The sequence below is a fragment of the Dromaius novaehollandiae genome, chromosome 27, assembly GCF_036370855.1.
Source record: "Dromaius novaehollandiae isolate bDroNov1 chromosome 27, bDroNov1.hap1, whole genome shotgun sequence".
Taxonomy (NCBI): Eukaryota; Metazoa; Chordata; class Aves; order Casuariiformes; family Dromaiidae; genus Dromaius; species Dromaius novaehollandiae.
The window spans coordinates 7579094-7596973 of record NC_088124.1 but is presented as its reverse complement, the minus strand read 5'-3'; the positions used below and the strand labels follow the sequence as shown (position 1 = coordinate 7596973).

General features: G+C 40.6%; 2 protein-coding genes across 12 annotated transcripts in view; one reads left to right on the top strand and one right to left on the bottom strand.

Moving 5' to 3' along the window:
- Positions 1-16: 16 nt before the first annotated feature.
- On the top strand, positions 17-14637 carry PHTF1 (putative homeodomain transcription factor 1). Of its 5 annotated transcripts, none has more exons than XR_010385247.1 (19): positions 17-224; positions 293-349; positions 423-492; positions 1099-1257; positions 2523-2682; positions 3524-3649; positions 4480-4639; positions 5752-5925; positions 6006-6083; positions 6863-7072; positions 7481-7588; positions 8075-8347; positions 9141-9272; positions 9474-9560; positions 10617-10772; positions 11178-11273; positions 11991-12116; positions 12396-12600; positions 13070-14637. XR_010385247.1 is itself a non-coding variant. In XM_026111824.2 (18 exons), exons 1-18 carry the CDS (start codon positions 180-182, stop codon positions 13088-13090), a joined length of 2259 nt encoding a protein of 752 aa, XP_025967609.1. In that variant the 5' UTR covers positions 18-179; the 3' UTR covers positions 13091-14637. The 5 variants fall into 5 exon arrangements, 1 of the variants encoding a protein (XP_025967609.1); XR_010385246.1 differs by having other exon boundaries at positions 18-224; positions 7460-7588; XR_010385248.1 differs by lacking the exon at positions 293-349 and having other exon boundaries at positions 18-224; positions 7460-7588.
- The window catches only part of MAGI3 (membrane associated guanylate kinase, WW and PDZ domain containing 3), an 87207-nt gene continuing 83564 nt past the window's right edge, over positions 14238-17880 (bottom strand). For 5 of the 7 annotated variants that reach the window (XM_064498083.1, XM_064498084.1, XM_064498085.1 and 2 more), the window contains exon 21: positions 14238-17797. In XM_064498083.1, the coding sequence (XP_064354153.1) occupies positions 16815-17797 (983 nt within the window). In that variant the 3' untranslated portion in view covers positions 14238-16814. The remainder of the gene's footprint in view (positions 17798-17880) is intronic. The other 2 variants (XM_064498089.1, XM_064498090.1) reach the window with 1 other exon arrangement.

The following is a 17880-nucleotide window of genomic DNA, read 5'->3' as shown; positions in this document are numbered from 1 at the left end:
TGCCTGCGGGGGCGGGGGCGGGCGCGGGCGCGGGCAGGCGCAGGCAGTCGAGCACCGCGCCCTGGCCCGGCCGTTGGGCGCGCGGCGTCTCCAGGGTAACGCGGGCACCGGCGGGAGCGGCCGGGCCGGGCCGGGCCGCGCCGAGCTCTGGTGTCGCCGCCGGCGGCGCGGCGCGCCCCATGGCCTCCCGCGACAGCGATGCCATTTCCTGGTACCAGAAGAAGGTGAGTGGCGGCGGCGGCGGCCCCGGCGGCGCCGGCGGCCCCATGCCCACCGCCCGCTCTCCCCGCAGGTCGGGGCCTACGACCAGCAGATATGGGAGAAGTCCATCGAGCAGACCGAGATGAAGGTAACGGCGGCGCCGGCGGCCCCGCGGCCCCTCGCCCCCGGCAGCTAACGGGCCTTTGTTTTCGGCTTTGTAGGGCCTCAAAAACAAGCCTAAAAAGAAAGGTCACATTCAGCCCGATCTGATCGATGTCGATTTAATCAGAGGTGAGTACCCCGCGAGCGAGGTGCCCGTGTCCGGCGTCCCACCGCGGCCTGACGGGCATCGCCGCTTCCCCGGCCGTCTTGCTCCTGGCAGGTATTTTCTCTGGAAGCGTTAGTGCTGAGCGCAGGCTCAACGCTCAGCTGAAACTCTGACTCTGAAATGATCAGCTTTCCCGCAGCTGCGGTGCCAGGTCCCGTTAGAGGTCTCCTGCAGACCTGCTCCAGCCCAGGCTGGTAAGATGCCCGCTTTTCTAGTGTTAATGCGAGACGAGGATTGGAAACCTGCAAGCAGAGAGAGGAGGAATTTCAGAGCAGTCCTTGGTGCCTTTTTGGATGAGAAGTGATTCAGCAAAAGCAGTTTTAAATGCTGGGGAATATAGACTTAGGCGGGGGGAAGGGTCAGTAGCAAGTCTGCTGAGACAAAACGAGGGCTTCTGTTGAACACACCTGTCTGAGCTGTACAGATTACGCAGCAGTTGGGCTATTGTTCCCCTTTTGAATTTATAACGTGTTCTGGCAGAGTTTGGTCTTGGCCAAAGGGGAAATCATAAGTGAGAATATTCTTGTAATTCACAAATAATGACTTGTATGCTTTCTTTTAATTCCAAGGCTCCACATTTGCCAAAGCCAAGCCTGAAATCCCATGGACATCACTAACTAGGAAAGGGATTGTGAGAGTTGTATTTTTTCCATTGTTCAGCCAGTGGTGGATACAGGTTACTTCCCAGCGTATTTTTATGTGGCTTCTGGTGCTCTACCTTATGCAAGGTAAGGAGTGGGAGCAGTCTGTGCTAGTCTTTCTTTTGTAAGAAACACAATATTCTTATGCAGTGTTCTGTAATGTGAGAAGGATCTTATCTGAAATCTACATGTCTGAGCACTACCTGCTGGTGTGGGGCACAGCTTTGCCTTTTGTGTTTGCTCAGGGTGCGCGTTCATGCTTTTCAAGGTGATTACATTACTACTTGTGCTGTGTTTGCTCTGCTGTGTCTTGTTGATGGGGCTTTGGACCAAAGCTTGAGCATTTAATTCATGACTGCTGTCTTTCCTGTGGGACCTTGAACCAGTTGTGTAATCAGGTGTGCTTCGGGGTCCTGTCTTTACGTGAAGTTATGATGGTGTTTCATTAATGCATGTAAGACACTGGGAGAGAGCGTAATCATCTTGGTAAAAAGAGTTTTGAATTTTCCTTTTGTCGTACTCAGTCTTTCACAGGTGCCATGCTTCAGACAGCTTGTTTATATTTACAGCTCTATCTGAGCTGCAGTGGCCTGGCTTAAGTTCCAGATATAGATTTGATGTAGGAACAGTTAAGTGAAGAGTCTTTGATTGATGTTACACAGATCTGACTGGACAATTCTGATTTTTTTTTTTTTTTTGCCTTAAAAATCTGTGGATTTAGGCAGCCTCTTACTATCCTTTTGGACCTTAACATTTTTACCAATGAAATCGTTGCAGAATGTTTCCCTGTAGTTCTGGTAGTATTATATAGCTGATTCTTTATACTGTGACTAGACCCCTTTCTCTCCTTCGAGGTGCTCTTTCAACTTTGTCTCTCTGTCCTGTGTTTATTCTGTGGACAAATTTTTCTACCTCGCCAATGCATAAGGGAAGCTATTTAGCAAAGGGAGTTTCTGTTGCAGTGTACAGGAACATATCTACTGTAGCATGAAGATTTATAGCTCAGGACTCTTTTGTATCAACCTGGTTCTGTTGTTATCTTTCTCTGAACTGGTCTGGAATTTTGTCTGCTGAAGGTTATGAGTTGCTTTTTCACAGAACACAATTTAAAGCAGCCAAATTCCTTGTATATATAATTTCCTTCTTTGTGCTTTTGCATCCTATATTTTGATAGATTTATAGACTACTCCACAGCATAAGCAACTTCCATGAAATAATGCCTACCAAGATGTATGGTACTAGTGTTTGCAGAAAGGATAAAGCAGAGTAAAAATAAACAGTGAAGACAGAAGAAAAAAGTGGGAGAACTCCCAATATAATTTTTGCGTTTGATACAATTTTCTCCTTTTCAGTGATAGCAGTTGTGTTGTATTTCATGATGCCTGTTGTGAGTGCGAGTGAAGTCATGGGACCAATGTGCCTTATGTTACTGATGGGGACTGTTCACTGTCAGATAGTGTCCACCCAGATAAACAAACCCTCAGGGACCAATGGACTCAGCAGGCGGCGGAGGTGAGAGCGCTACCCAGTTCATTTGTTGGGAACAAAGCATCTGGTAGATTGCTCATGGTAGAAGTTAACGGATAAATATTCTCTTCTATTTTTATGTAAATACATTTTTTAACTATAAATGTGAAAATGAGTATTTTCTTTCTGACTTGTAATCTTCTCACAACCTGGACAGATGCTGCAAATTCACTGGTTACAGACTATGATAGGTCTGCTTCAGTTTGCACCTGGACTTTTCTTGTTCTAAAGTAGCTTTTTAATCCAGGTTCTTTCTGTGGCCAGAGGAAGGCGTTCTGCATTGTAAGGCATCCTCAAGGCTTTGCAAAGCAAATTGGAGTTCTGCTTTGGCCTTAACTACAGGGAATTGCTGATGTGTGTTGATGAGAGGCAAATGATGACAGAAATGACTGTGCTAGATTCATTGCTGGCAATCTTTTTTTGTGCATGTGGGAGATGTTACAGTTCATCTATTAGATATTTAACTTTCAGATGTCTGACTCAATGCAGATGCTAATAATGCATCTGAACACAGGATGATGAATGTGGATACATTTTTGCCTCTGTTAGATTTCTACACTAAGGACTGTCCGGATTTTGTCTGTTGTGTCCTTTTCAATTCATTTATTAGTGATATTGATGTCCTGTGTGTACATGCATAATTTCTGTTAATCCTAGTAAAATTTACTTTATTATATATGGAAATGAGCCTCCTGTGTGCATGACTCATTTAAAATAGCATCTACAGGCTGTTCAAATCCAATTGAGATTTTTTAAGAAAGACCTAAGAGTAATTTGCCATTCAAACTTAATTGTCCTTTTCTTTTTTCTTTTTTTCTTAAATTAGGAAATTACGCAAATCTGTGGGTGTTGATGGGAACAGTTGGTCTTCTCCTGACAAAGCCAGTAAAGAAGAGCAATCAGAATCTGCATCCATTCTTGACAATTTATTTGGCACGCTCTTCCGAAGGAGGTTTGTGATCTTCACTGGGTTTGGTGTGAGTGTTTGTAATGACACTGTGTGAACAATTCAGTATCTTGAAAATGCAGGCAAAACGTGTGCTGTCACTAACGTCCCAAAAGTCTGCCAATTAGTTTCTTTCAAACTAAAAGTGCTGCTACTATTGTAGGAGACAGTTTCCTCATGAATCTTAAGTCTGTCCTTATTAGGAGATTGGACCAAATCTCATGTTCTAGCTGTAATTAAATGCTAGATGGGTTGCAGAAAGTGGCAAAGCATGTTTTTATTTATCGGGTAAGTGACCTTTTCTGAATATATATGCTTAAATTATATTATTATTTTGCCTAATTTCAGAGCAATTGTACCTTCTAGTATAAGTTGCCTGGATAGTCATCTCACTTTCCCTTCTTCCTTTTTCTAAAAGTAATTCAGGGAAAAGGAGGATACATAGTTTGGGATATTATTTCATTGTCTTCTACTGTTTTCTCAGGTGAGTTTCTTGATGAATTCTGAACTGACAGGTCCTTTCTCTTGATGCAAACTTCTTGTCGTCTTAAGTTGCTCTTTGTTAGTTTTTCAAAATTGCAATAAGAAAATATTTCCCTCTGGATTTAGAAGTTTTAGGGCACTAGCAGGTTAATAACAGGAACCAGCTTGTGAGAAGCAGATTGTGGCCCTTTTTATTAAAGGGACATAAAAGTGCCTGACAGCAAAATACAATTCTGTAGTTCCTTAGTTATTGCTTAGTGTGGGACCTGCATGGCAAGTGAAGGAGACCCTGATGTTATCTTCAAAGAGCTTTTCTCTGACATAAAAGCATTTAATTTTATTTTCTCTCACAGAATCAGAAGAGTAAAGCTGGTAGCTGAAAAAGGGACTGAGACAGAAAATGATGCAAGTGCTGTGAATAATGGTATTAAACACAGACATGCCAGGTCTGAATACAGGCTGTTGCCCTTCAAGGAGAAAAATAAACTTTCTGATGGGGAAAAGAGTCATCAGGTACTAGCAGGAAAGATCCATTTCAGATGGCAAATTTCAGTATAGTCCGTATGTGCCCAAAAGTTTGTTGAGACTGGGCTATATGGATTGATCTGATACAAGATACTCTCTTACTCTACGTATCTTTGCTTACATATAGGAAACCTAAAAACCCTTTCTACTTCTTGAGTTGAACAGTTGACATGGTGCTAATACTTTACTGTCAAAGCTTTTTTCATGTGTATGTTACAACTGTCAAGTATGTTAAACATGGACAATCCTGGGAAATTTCTGTTCTATCAAAGTGCTTATTTAGTTGTAGAGACTTCAGGTCTCAAGCTGTTCAGTTAAGGAAAACTGCTGGTAATGATTAAATAAGCAAATACTCAAAAGCATTTATGCAAAATATTTGCCTTGCAAGCAGTTCCCCTTATTATCTTCCTGGGCGCAGGCAGGAAGATTGAAAACATCTCCTTGGGGAGAGGGAAAGACTGAGTTAAAACATCGTGACCTCTGTGAAAACTTTAAAACGTAAACCTTTGTGGAGATGTTATTTTGGAGGCTCCTCTTGAGTCAGAAAGGTGTCACCTCCCATATGAAGAACTCAGATGAGGATCTGTGCCAAGTAGCATAGAGCCCACCCTCCAACTTGTGTGTTTCTAGGCATTCGAAAAGAAGCAGAGGGAGGTGTAGGGGGACACATCCCATGATTCGGGGTCTGCTGGGCAACAACTTGTAGATATGGCTGTCCTTTTGGGCTTAAAGTTGCTGGTAAGACATAGCCCCAAGAGCTGTTTCCTCTACCCCCCCATCTTACCTTTTACTGCCCCTTTCCCCCTACCCCCTAAATCCAACTCCACCCCAGCCCAAGATCCTCTGTCATTGCCGCTGCAGCAAGGCAAGTGCAGGGACAGAGAGCTGTAATTTGTGACATCTCTGTGATGCTAAGCTGGCTTCTGTTTCTGTGCGTTCTGTGGAGAGTGTCCTCTTCCACTGGCTCTTGCAGGTAATCAGAGGTTGTTGTGTGGACAGGTATACTAGCAGTGCTGGCTTGGAGCCTCTGCTTTGAGGCGGTTCAGCTTGGTCTTTTATCAGTGACTTTTTTAGTCTTATTTTGCCTGCTGTTTTTCTAGGATGAGTGTACCAACATAGGTGGTATTTCTGATGAGCTTTCAAGTGAGGAGGATGCTGAAGCAATGGCACAAAGGAGTGTGTTACGCCAGAGTGTAGAAGGGGCCTCCAGTGACAATAGCTATGAAGATAAGAAAAAGAGGCCCCTTGTTTCCTTGAACCAGGCTGTCTCACAGGTAATCTTGTTGAATTAATGTAATTTCCCACACCATTTTATGCTATGGATAGTGAGCTGATTTTTGTTTGTTTTTGGCAGGTCAAGCAAGCTCTTAAAGGGGCCAGAGACTCTGACAGTGTCGTGGAATCTGAACTAGAATCCACATTATATAGTCAGGTATGGTCATGAATCCAAGAGGTGTAGGTTCGCTGAGCCGGTGCGGTGCAGGGAAAGCCCCCAACTAAAATAAACCACCATTAAATGACAGTGCTTCAGCATCTTTAGGCAGGAGGTGTGGCCTCTCTCCTTGCCCATTTGCAGCTTTGTGAACTGTATTCACCATTGTGAATCTACTGTTTTGTTTAACCAAAAAAATCACTCTACTGGCAGGAGCGATATGATCTAAGTTGCCTGTAATTGCTTATGTTGAAGACCTGTAGTTTGTGAAGCAGCACTGTACAGCAGTTTTTATGCTAACATTTTGCTTTTGAAATGAAGAAATGAATCTAAATCTTTTATTCTGTGTTATTTAAATATTCATGAAATGCTTTCACTTTATCCCTTCCTTTATCTTCCCCTCCCCTGCCACTCCCACCACCCAAAAATAAAATATAAACCAATATAAATAAAATCCATAGATATAAAAGCTTATAAATAAATACAAAAATAAAATATAAATAAAATCTTAAAAGAGTTTATGTAGAAGCCATAAAAAAAATTAACATCAGAATGAATAAGTCAATTTTTATTTTTTAAAGTTGGGAATGGGGGAGCTGCTATTTCTGTGTGATTTCCTGCATGGAACTGCCAGTTACAAAAACTGTCACTGTGTAATATTGCTTTTAACAAATCACACATCAGTTTGGATCAGGTGGGTTCGACTGAGCTGAAAGCTGACTTAGCTGTTGTTTGGGGGTATGGGACTTTGCTGTGTAAATGTTTTCTTGTCTTGCAAGGACTCGCGGTCCTGCATTAGTGCAGGATCCCGGAGCTGTAGTGTGACCCGGAGAGACTCCGAAAGTACCCGCCACGACTCTGAGACAGAAGACATGCTTTGGGACGATCTGCTTCACGGGCCGGAGTGCCGCTCGTCCTGCACCAGCGACAGTGAGGAAGTGACTGTGAGAGGGGCAAGGCGGGACTTGAAGGAAGATGTTTTCCAGCAGGTTTGTTGATTTGCAGTAGCTGAGAAAGCTATGAAAGATTTTAGTTTTTAATTTTTCCTCTCTCCTCCCCCTGGCATAATATTGTACCTGCCCAAATAAATATGAAGGACTGGTCTGAATGCTGTTGTCATAATGTGCTCTACCTTCCACTGGATGATCCCATTCTGTCAGCTGTGCGAGTCATGCAGAAGGCTGGAATGATTTGAGCAGCAGTAATGAACCCTCTGTCCAGGTATTATTTGGACAACTGCTAATCCTGAAACAAAGTGTTTTACTCAAACAAATTTGGAATCCCTTTCTCAATCTAAACTCTTAGTAGGCAAAGTATGATTTAATACAGGGGCAGAAATACATTGTATGCCTGTTCCATTCTTTTCTCCTTTATAGAACCATTTGTTTTGGCTACAGAATACAAGTCCAGCATCTGCAAAAGTCAGTGCACTGATCTGGGAAGGAAATGACTGTAAGAAGGTGGACATGTCCGTGCTGGAGATCAGTGGGATTATCATGAGCAGGGTAAGAGGGCTGTAAGGCACTGCAACCTCTCCCCCTCACACTTCAAAACAAAACAAAACAACCACACACCCCCAACTGAAAATAACTATTCCTGCAAATACGAAGTGCAGTACAAGGTTCCCCCCCCGGCCCCCGGCAAATGCAGCTGTCATGAATGTTCTTACCTAGTAATTACATAAGCAAAACACAGGGAAGCCAGCAGGTTCTCCCAAAGACTAATGAGCACTGGCTGTTGTTGGCTGTATGTCTCGGCAGTGTGCTGAGGTTTTTTTTTTTTGGGGGTGGGGGGGGGTGGGGTGGTTTGTTGTCTGAAATAGGCAGAATTATTTTACACCATGTCCTTTGGGGGTGGTGGTAGAGGGCCTGAATGCTTGATTGATTTGATGCTGCTACAGCAGCATGCCTTTCCCTTGATACAAAAGCACAAGCAATGGTATTGGGGTTTTCTTTTCTCTCTCTTTTTTTTTTTTGTTCCTGTTTTATCAGGTTAATGCCTACCAGCAGGGCGTAGGGTATCAAATGCTGGGCAACATCATCACCATTGGATTAGCATTCCTGCCATTCCTCTACAGACTATTCCGCACAGATAACCTGGAGCAGCTGTGTTCCATTTCTGTAAAGGAGCTTTTGCATATCTTTTGTGGGGCACCTGCTAGCACGCCTGTCATTGTTTTGTCTGCTATCAACTTCCTTGAACGACTTTGCTTAACCTGGATGTTTTTCTTCATGATGTGTGTTGCTGAGAGAACATACAAACAGGTATGTCTAAATGTGCAATTGCCTTTCCTGAACCCTGGAGCAGGTGGTCTGTTGATACCATTCTGCCTTTCGTAAAAGACAGCGGTAGGACAAGGACGTCCCAACAAGCCCAAGTGTTGACGGGTAGCTGGTAAGATGTGCTAGACGCTTAGGTAGGTGAGGCTGGTAAGACTCCTAGTCAACAACAAACTTAAACCTACCAGTACATTTCCTGCTCTCTGGACACCTCCTCCCCACAAAAAAAGATAGAAAAAAAAGAAAAAATAATCTTTAACTCCTTGAAACAGCACTCTGCATGGAAGTGAACACTGCAGAGTGGAACTATTTATGAAGAAGAAAATACCTGCAGACAACTTGGTTTCCTGTTCTAAGATGGAGAATGAGATAGCTGGTTACATCACATCTCCCTTCTGACTATGGGCAATAGCTTTGTCAAACTGGCTGTAGATGTTGCGTGCTAGGAAGCTGTGTGTCATTTATTGGTCTAGTGAGAACTTTGTGGTTAAGCTGCAGTAGCAACAGCAATTCTACCTCTGCCATACGCAAGCTGAGTACTATTATTTACCTGAGAGGTCATGCAGCAAGGTCCCAATTAGGTTTTTCCAGTGTGCCATGAAGCTAACATTTTTCTGCCACAGTTACCATAAAGCTATCCCAAACAACCTTGTCTCTTTTAGACTAATTTATGGTTTTGTGTGCATATATGTGCGTGTGTTTGTGTGCGTGTGTGTATATGTGCTCCTTTTCTTTTTTTTTCTTTTTCTTTTCTTTTTTTTTTTTTTTAAATTTGCAGAGGTTTTTGTTTGCCAAACTTTTTAGTCACATTACATCAGCTCGGAAAGCCAGGAAATATGAAATTCCTCACTTCAGACTCAAGAAGGTAGAAAACATTAAGATCTGGTTATCCCTTCGTTCTTATCTAAAGGTGAGTTCTGATCCAAGATGGGTGTATTTAATTATTACAGTGGGTATAAACTAAGTCTCTTGCACTTTACTCATTACTGTCTGGCATTTTGGACATCAGTGGCTGAATATTTAAACACTTATGGCTGTTTGTGGAGAGCCTTGTCTTTGCAGCTCCGTAAGTCCAAAGCTTAGACCTAACTCAGCATCATTGTTTCTGCAGAGGCGAGGCCCCCAGCGATCTGTGGATGTTGTCGTATCTTCAGTCTTTTTACTGGCACTTTCAATTGCTTTTATATGCTGCGCCCAGGTGAGATTTTTTTTTTTTTTTAGCTTTTTTTTTTTTCTTTTAAAGAAGTAAGTAGGAAAAAAAAAACAGCTAGTGGAAGCATTTATTTTGCCAAGCATACAAAATACATGCGCTGTAGCTGTTTTTCTCCCCCCCCAAACTATAAATTTTATATATATATATATATAAAACTTTTAAAGCTTTGGTAATAGTTGCTCATTCAGTATACAGGCTTTCTATAGTCATTAGGAATATTTTAAGACATAGGCTTTTTCGCACAGAGGAAAGGACTCTGCTTAACTGCATCTAATCTTCACAGGACATTTTATTTAAAAGGGCTGATTACAACACCCTTTTTAAACACCAGTGTTGTTGACAGGAAAATAGCCAAGTTTCCTGGAGTGGAAAAGCAGGGCAACAACTATTACACCTTTTAATTCTTAATTCTTCTGTTATAGTGAGTGTTTTTAATGCTGGAGCTGTTTTTTTTTTTTTTTTTTTTTGGGGGGGGGGCAAGAGACCCTTTAAGTCCTTAGAGAAGTTCTTGATGCCATGAAGATGCAGTTGTGGTAACAATAAGATTGATAATTAATTAGCAGATACTAGCTCCCACTGCTGTGATGGCTTTTTTAAGTCATGGGTTACTGAAGGAAGTCCTGACAATCCCAGTCCTGCTGTAATAAGTGCTGGTGAGTGCATGCACTCCAAGGAAAGGCACAATCAGCTTAGTATGGCCATGGTGGTTTAAACTGCCAGTGGGAGCAACATACATGAAAGGAAATACATTTTATTACTAGTTAATTGGACAGAGGGACAAAAGCGAAAGAACAAGCTTTCAGGCTAACATTCATTTCTTGAGGAAAAAAAACAAAGTCCAAGCTAAAACTAGGTTAGAAACAAGGCCTTTTACTTTAACCTAGTTACATGAATGGATTACACTTCAAGGGAAAAAGTTCTGTCAGTAGCTATAGAGCACAGATACCTGTTCAGAAGAGGAGTAAGGGCAAGGCTTTTGCCTCACTCCAAAGAACAGGCATGTTACTCTTTATTGATGTTGGCATTTTTTTTTCAACACAGGTTCTCAAGGGTCACAAAACATTTCTGAATGCAGCTTACAACTGGGAATTCCTGATCTGGGAGGCAGCACTTCTTCTCTTTTTACTGCGCCTGGCATCCTTGGGCTCTGAAACCAACAAGAAATACAGTAATATTTCAATCCTGCTCACTGAGCAGGTATCTCCATTTAGCTCATTCTCCCTTTGACTCCTTGGCTTGTTTGGATATAATTATTGCTCAAACCGTATTAAAAAAATACTGGAATCAAATTTTAAAATTTAGAAACTGTTACTTGTGCTGTGCAGTAATAAAGGGAAACTGCACAGCAGGCTATAAGCTATTAAACATTTGAGCAGACTCAAATTCTAAAATTCTAGCATATTTTTTGGCTTTAGGTTATCTGTGTAATTTGGAAAATGCATGAGCTACCACTATTAAATGCTTCTGTCTGTAAATATATCACTTACTTAGGAGTGACAGTTGACTGCAAAAATGGCTCTAATTTCCTTCAATTAGAAATGAGTTGGGGGGGCCCTAATGCTGGAATATTAACATCGAATCTGTAATGTCTGTCCATTGTAGATAAACTTATACCTAAAGATGGAGAAGAAGCCAAACAAGAAGGAACAGCTGTCGCTAGTAAACAATGTTTTGAAACTATCTACAAAGCTACTGAAGGTAAGTTCATCTCCCTGGAAACATTAAGTTGCTCAATTTTATGTCAACAACGACTAACGTTACTATGTGTGTCTTTGCTCTTTCCATTTCTATTGTCTCTTGATTAGATAAGTAAGTTATCACAAAAGGAGTTTGAGTTTTTTCTGTTTCTATAGCCATGGCATAACATCTAGCAATACAAGACCCATGAGCTAATTGGTACTGTGAACACTTGATTAATAGCAGCCTATTGCAATTTAGGTAAGTTTTTTTTTGGGGGGGGGGGACTGGCCAGTAAGAACACAACATGCCTCATTACTGCTTGAATCCTGTTTTCCTTCAGCAGCTTCCATGGGGAAGCCCACTGTTGACAGTAGCAAGTAGGTATTTGGAAAAGAAAGAGCATAGTCTGAGGCACATAAGATAGTCTAGAGAAATTATAGAGCCTGTTATGTCAAGCCCATGTTTTGCAGCTTGTGCTTCCACAAAATAGACTTCAGATTCAGGATGGATATTAAAACAAAACATCTTTGAGCTGGAAGGCATGAGGTAATTACATATAGTGGGAGTTTCAGTACCTAGGTTTAAGGCACAATATAGCTGCAGTGCATGATTAGCAAAGTCTGGCAGAAAACCAGTATTAAGCTAAAAGGCAGAAGAACATTAGTTGCTTCTGGTATGGACTGATTTTAATTGCCCCCCCCCCCCTTTTTTTTTCCCTCCTCCCATGCACTGCAGGAATTAGATACACCATTTAGGCTGTATGGACTGACCATGAATCCATTAATCTACAACATAACACGTGTTGTGATACTTTCTGCTGTCTCAGGTGTTATAAGTGATCTTCTAGGATTCAATATCAGAGTAAGTACAGCTACCATATAACCTAACAGGAAACATCTTGTAGGGGTTACTTTTGTACCATTGCTACCCACCCCCGCCCCCCGCAAGGGAAAAGGCCGTGGGTTTGAATGAGTCTCTCCCTAAATGGCACGGCAATTCAGAGAACACACTATGCTCGATGAAGATCTGTCTCCAGTAGCCAGGTGGTTGGGGAAAGGACTGTCTTAAAGTGCAGTCCTGTTCAGGTCTTTGGTGCCCACTTAAAGCCAGAGGTCAGAACCCTGAGTTCTTTTCCTTTAGAATGAAGAAACAGTCCTGCTGTGTCTCACTTTTAAACCAGAGCTCACTGAGCAGAGCATTCATGCAGGATAGACAAAGGAGAAAGAATCTTGCCTGTAGATGAAAAGCATTCAGACCTATGGCTCCCTGCAGACTGCCAAAACCCCATTTCCTCATATTGAACCTATTCCACTCTGCACACAGTATTTTTCTGCCTGCTCAAAAGGTGAGTGCGACTTCCTAGCCCATTTCTCATATAGGCACAGAATAACAGGCAGAAATAAACCCTGTTTGAATGAGAATAGCAGCTGCAGTCTGTAGGTTGCCTTTTGAAGTACAGAAGTAGAAAAAAATGCTTGGCTACCTCCACATCAGTGTGAATTAAACTATTGTTTTGTGGATTTGGTACAGCACATTACTGCAACAGTTAGCACTATCCACAAGCATGGAATTAATTCAAAAACAAACCAGATAGATATGTGTCCTTTAAAAAATAATTGCCTGGTCATATCAGAACTGTATGATTTACTAAAACACCCATTTTTAAGCTTGTTGTTAGTATAATTTTACAATTATAGATAAAATATATAACCAAAGCTCAGCATCTGTATATAAATTTGATTTCCTGATCTGCTAACTTCCTTTAAAGAGGAGCATCTTTCAGCTCAGTTCTCACTCTCAATCTGTCTTTTCAGTTATGGAAAATTAAACCATGAACTGACCAACATCAGTATTCAGCCCTCTCCAGCAGAAGTACAAGACCAGAGAAGATAACCAATGGCTTGGGCAAAAAGCAGAGGTGCTCAAATTATGGAAATCTGTAACTACGACTTCTTTACCAGATTCTCCATGTATGTATCAAAGGTTTTTCCCTCTGCTTTACTGTTCTACAACATACAGAATAAGCTGGTCTAACTAGTAAAGTCACCCCATGATATGCACATGTAGTAAAACAAAATAAATGGGGCCAAATACCAGTAGCTTGCATTGAAAACAACAGGAACTATGTGCCCATACTTTGGGGCATTAAACACTAAAAGCACTGCTGCAGCTCTTACCGGAAGGAAACCAGATGATAGCTACAGGTGCCTTGTTTCTTTAAGATCTGAATCCTGTGCACATGACTAGTGAAGAGTCCGTCCTGCTGTTTCACTTAGCATCCTCTCTCAGAGCACTCTGGAACTGTACTCGCATTTTTCAAATTTCTGCAGGCTTCTTCAAAGCTCTTCTCAGATAGATCAAGTCATACATAGATGCATCTATCTGAATGTGCCGAAGAATATTTCTTTACTTACTTAAAAGCTCAGTGTGCTTTAGGCTTTGCCTCTTTATCCTGAGCTACTGAAGGATGCAGTGAAATTCAGTCTGCATGAGATAAACATTTCCTCCATGTTGACCGTTAAGCTTGCAGCTGCATAGCAGCAGTGTAACAGATTCATGCTGAATGGCTTATGTTAGGTCTTCTGCAAATAAATGATGATGATGATCATTTTTTGAAAACATCAGTTATATGAAAACAACCTTACAACACAGACTACAAGTAAAGCATCCATCAACTAGAGAATACTGCTTGTGTTCACTCCCTGTAACTCCTCAGCTGTGTTTATACTGAGGATGCTTCTTAGGTTTTTCACTCAGTGGGCAGTTAATAGCTTGTGCTAGGTACGACGGGCATCCTGTCATAACCTCTTCTGACAACCAGCTTAACTCGGTGGTCTGGAAAGCTGTTGAAGCTTTGCACTGCAATAGTTAGTGCCTTACACTGGAATACCGAAGAAAAAGATCTGTTGTGAGGATCAGGTCACTGGAAGAGATATGACAAAGACGTTCCCCCATAAAAAGTAGATTATTATTTAGAAATGGTACAGGAGAGAAACAAAATGTTTTAATGACATATGTTAAACATGTTTTCCTTCAGTTTTGGTAACTCTGCTATCTTCTAGTATATTAGTAATGAAAAAAAGAAAAAAAACACAGGAACTTTCATAGCTTCATTCTTTCACATAGGAGGTAAGATGGAAAAGGAGTTTTTGATAGTAAATTGTTTACAGGTATTTTCTGTACAAGGAAAGGTTTAAGATGTAAAAGAAAGTGACAATTTTATATATCAAAATGTACAAATAAACCTACAGTACAAGTATTTCATCATAAACAATTTATACTACACGATTTGATGTTTTTTATAGTAGCTTTGCTGAACAACTGTTACCTGAACAAGGAGGCAAGGAACCTTCCAATAATAAATTGCATTTGTTTTCCAGAAGAGTATTACGTTTATGGGTAAAACCTGGGTCATATAGTTAGTTAGTTGTTTAAATGCAGGTATCACACCACTGAAAGTCAACAATGAATGTACTTTATACAGTGCAGAACCAATGGACCATGAACTGGAGTTTCTTTTTAATATCTATATAAAAAATAATGAGCGATTTACAGGTCTTTCTCTAGTCAGAACCTCAGAAGTATATATAAAGGTGCTGTACAATATATAAACATTTACACCCAGTACATCCATACGTTGCTTAGCATTCCAAGGCCACATTGCTAAGTCATCTGATACAGTAAGTACAGATACAAGTTCTCTGGAAGGAGAAATCAAAGAAAGGTAAGACACTAAATTAGGTCACATTAACAGAAAAAATACAGGGGTAGTTTATGACAGGGAAATCATTTCAGTGGTGCTAATTCATCTTTGTGTTAAACTTCTGAATTTGTTACTGTACTCAATGGTAGGGCAGGTGTGTACAACTCAACATAAACAGTCTCCTGTCAAGAACACATGGTTAATATCTACATAGGCTACTTCAAGGTATTAAATATTTTCACAGTTATACTCCACAACGTGGAGTATTTGTACATATGCTACAGCAATCAGTGGATCAGCCAATGTGAAGCAGCAGAGTGCAGCTCAGATCTGCCTTAAAGCCTATTTAATTTTCAAAAGTGTTTGTTCAAAAACCTGCTTGAGTTCTGTACTTCTAAAGAATTGTTCAACTCAGAATTGATCCACTGTGCTTCATTAAACTTTAAAAACATTAAATGTTTCAAAGCCAAAGAAGATGCTCAATTCCTTTGAAATAGCAAGTTGTATTAGTTTGAATTTTAACATGAGTAAGTAAAGCTTGACCTTCTGTACTTCTTTCTGCTTCTGCAAACTGGGCCCAAAGAACTTTTACCACTTTTTTTTTTGCAGTCATTAAAAACCTAATACATCAGGAAATCATCACTAAAACTTCAAAGAAAATAAATCCCTTCAATTTTTCAGTTCACTGTTCTTACAGCTAATTATGACTGATGTGTAAGTAGATTCTGTCAGTAACATTCCTCATATTATTTTAAAATATGTATTATAGCCCAAACAATAGATATTACCTCTCATGTACCCTGTATTATCATTCTGTTTAGCACTCTTAGAACAGATCACACATTTCAAATAAAATATGGGAGACTTCTAATATGCACAGGCACAATGAACTTCATTCAAGAAGCTGACTACAGTGTTTGGTTCTGGCCCAAAGATCAACTGTTATCTTTACAGAGGAAAAAAATTCCAATTCTTAATGAGCATTAAATAATGAATGAAGGGAATTTCAGTATATAGCACCAGAATGAGGCTGAAAATAAATATGTACTCGCTGCATATGTTTACAAAGAATGCTAAGGATGACATCCTGTCACAAGTGAAGCCAAGGGAATTATGCTATTTAACAGAACCCAGAGTTTTCTCTTTTCAGACAGATGTTTGCCAACACTTATTATGAGCATCCTCATGAATCAAGAAAATAAAGCAATTTTGCTGTGTTCATAAAAAGCAAAATTATATCATGTCAAATATAATTTTTATCTACATGATTTTATATTAGGTATAAAAATTAAAAAAAACCCCACATCTGTTGGAACAGCATTAGTGGCTCATTTGCTGCCCTAGAATTGATAAAAATCAACTCACCCATCTTCTTACAGAAACAGTAAGAACATGGGTATTTCCTTATGTAAACATGCAACATGCTTTTGAGAAAATACCCATTTCAAACAAAACCTTGTCTTTTCTGTGACTGGATTACATATGAGAAGGATTAGATTGACTGGATACAGTAGATAACTTGGCACAAGAACAAGTGAGTCATGATCACATTGGCAATATAGGCATTAAATAATTTTGTTCAGAAACTCACAATACTATCTGAGAAAGCCGTAGCAGTGCAACGTTGAGAGCAGCGGAACACCGCCTTCAAAAGGACAAGGGGACAGCAGCTTATGGAGGAGTTTCATTTAAGCAATCCAAAAGTCCTTCATGCAGCTTAGATAATTTAAGAACAAATCAAATACTTTCCACCTTCTAACCAGTTTCTGAAAAATGACAACTTTATGAAAAGAAATGGTGCTTTTAAATGACCATCATTAGAAACTTGATTAAAACATGTTTAAAAAAAGTGTCAGTCAAACCCGTTTTTCAGCCACACTTGCTGTTTTGGTGACTTTACATGCACTTGGTACCTTCCAAGGTCCAGGAGTTATTGGTGCTTTCTTGACTGGTGAACTGTTCTCAGATTTTGAAATTCCATCATCTTTGGTTTCATCAAGTAGCTCCATGTGTGTCTGTCTCTGTTGCCTGTTCAGAATAACGGTCTCCTGGGTTTCTGGCCTTCTTTGTTTCTCCATGGAATGCAGTGGAATATTGGAAAGACTTGAAGTTTTGAATTTGCTGAAACTTGGCTCGTTTGTCCTGCAGTCACGGGCCTTACCGAATGGAAGAGTATTTTCATCAAATGCTGGGTATTTTCCCTCCAGCGGCCACCCTTCCTTCTTTCCAGAACTTTTCTGTTTTGTATCTTTCCTTGTGGCTCCTATTTTACTATTTCCACTTTTCAACTGCTCAACAGTCTTAATGTCACCACCAGTTGTTCTATCTTGATATTCTTGTAACTTGCCTAACATTTCTGTGTTTCCTTGCTTACTGAGATACTTCTGGGGACTGGCAGACCTGTCTTGATTTTCTCTGGAACTGTCACATATATGTGAGAGAGTGCCATGGATCTTTTTAGGATCCCCCTTTCTAGGGCTGTGGAATCCTGTTTGATGTTGTCCCTCAGCTGTCCCTAACCTTTCTGGACTTGCAGATGTGTCTCCTTTTGTCATTTCAAACCCAGGACTCGAGGGATGACCCCGTCTGTTCTTCATTCTCTGGGGAGAAAACATAGGCTTAATCTCAGACAGGCTGTCAGTTAAAGTGCTTATCTTTTCAGGCACAGTGCTCTTGGCTTGTTGCAGTTTCTCAGACAGCTGCACTTTCATTAAAGCTTCTCCTGGTATTGGTAAATAACACACTTCAGATGGGGAAGCAGAATGTGAAGATGAAGGTAATGGTGACTGTTCTTCATGTATTACATCTGACGAAGATGGATTGTAACTATCCCAATCACCTGGAAGTGAACAGCGAGAGATTTGACTAAGTCATTACAGAAAAAAAAATCTACTAAATATCTTAGAAATGTGTGAGGTTCCA

What these genes read in the sequence shown, in the direction of transcription:
- PHTF1 (XM_026111824.2), top strand. Translation starts at nt 180, where the DNA reads ATGGCCTCCCGCGACAGCGATGCCATTTCCTGGTACCAGAAGAAG. An exon ending in GGCACGCTCTTCCGAAGGAG is followed by an intron (nt 3,650 to 4,479) that starts GTTTGTGATCTT and finishes TTTCTCTCACAG; the next exon opens with AATCAGAAGAGTAAAGCTGG. An exon ending in AGGAAGATGTTTTCCAGCAG is followed by an intron (nt 7,073 to 7,459) that starts GTTTGTTGATTT and finishes TCTCCTTTATAG; the next exon opens with AACCATTTGTTTTGGCTACA.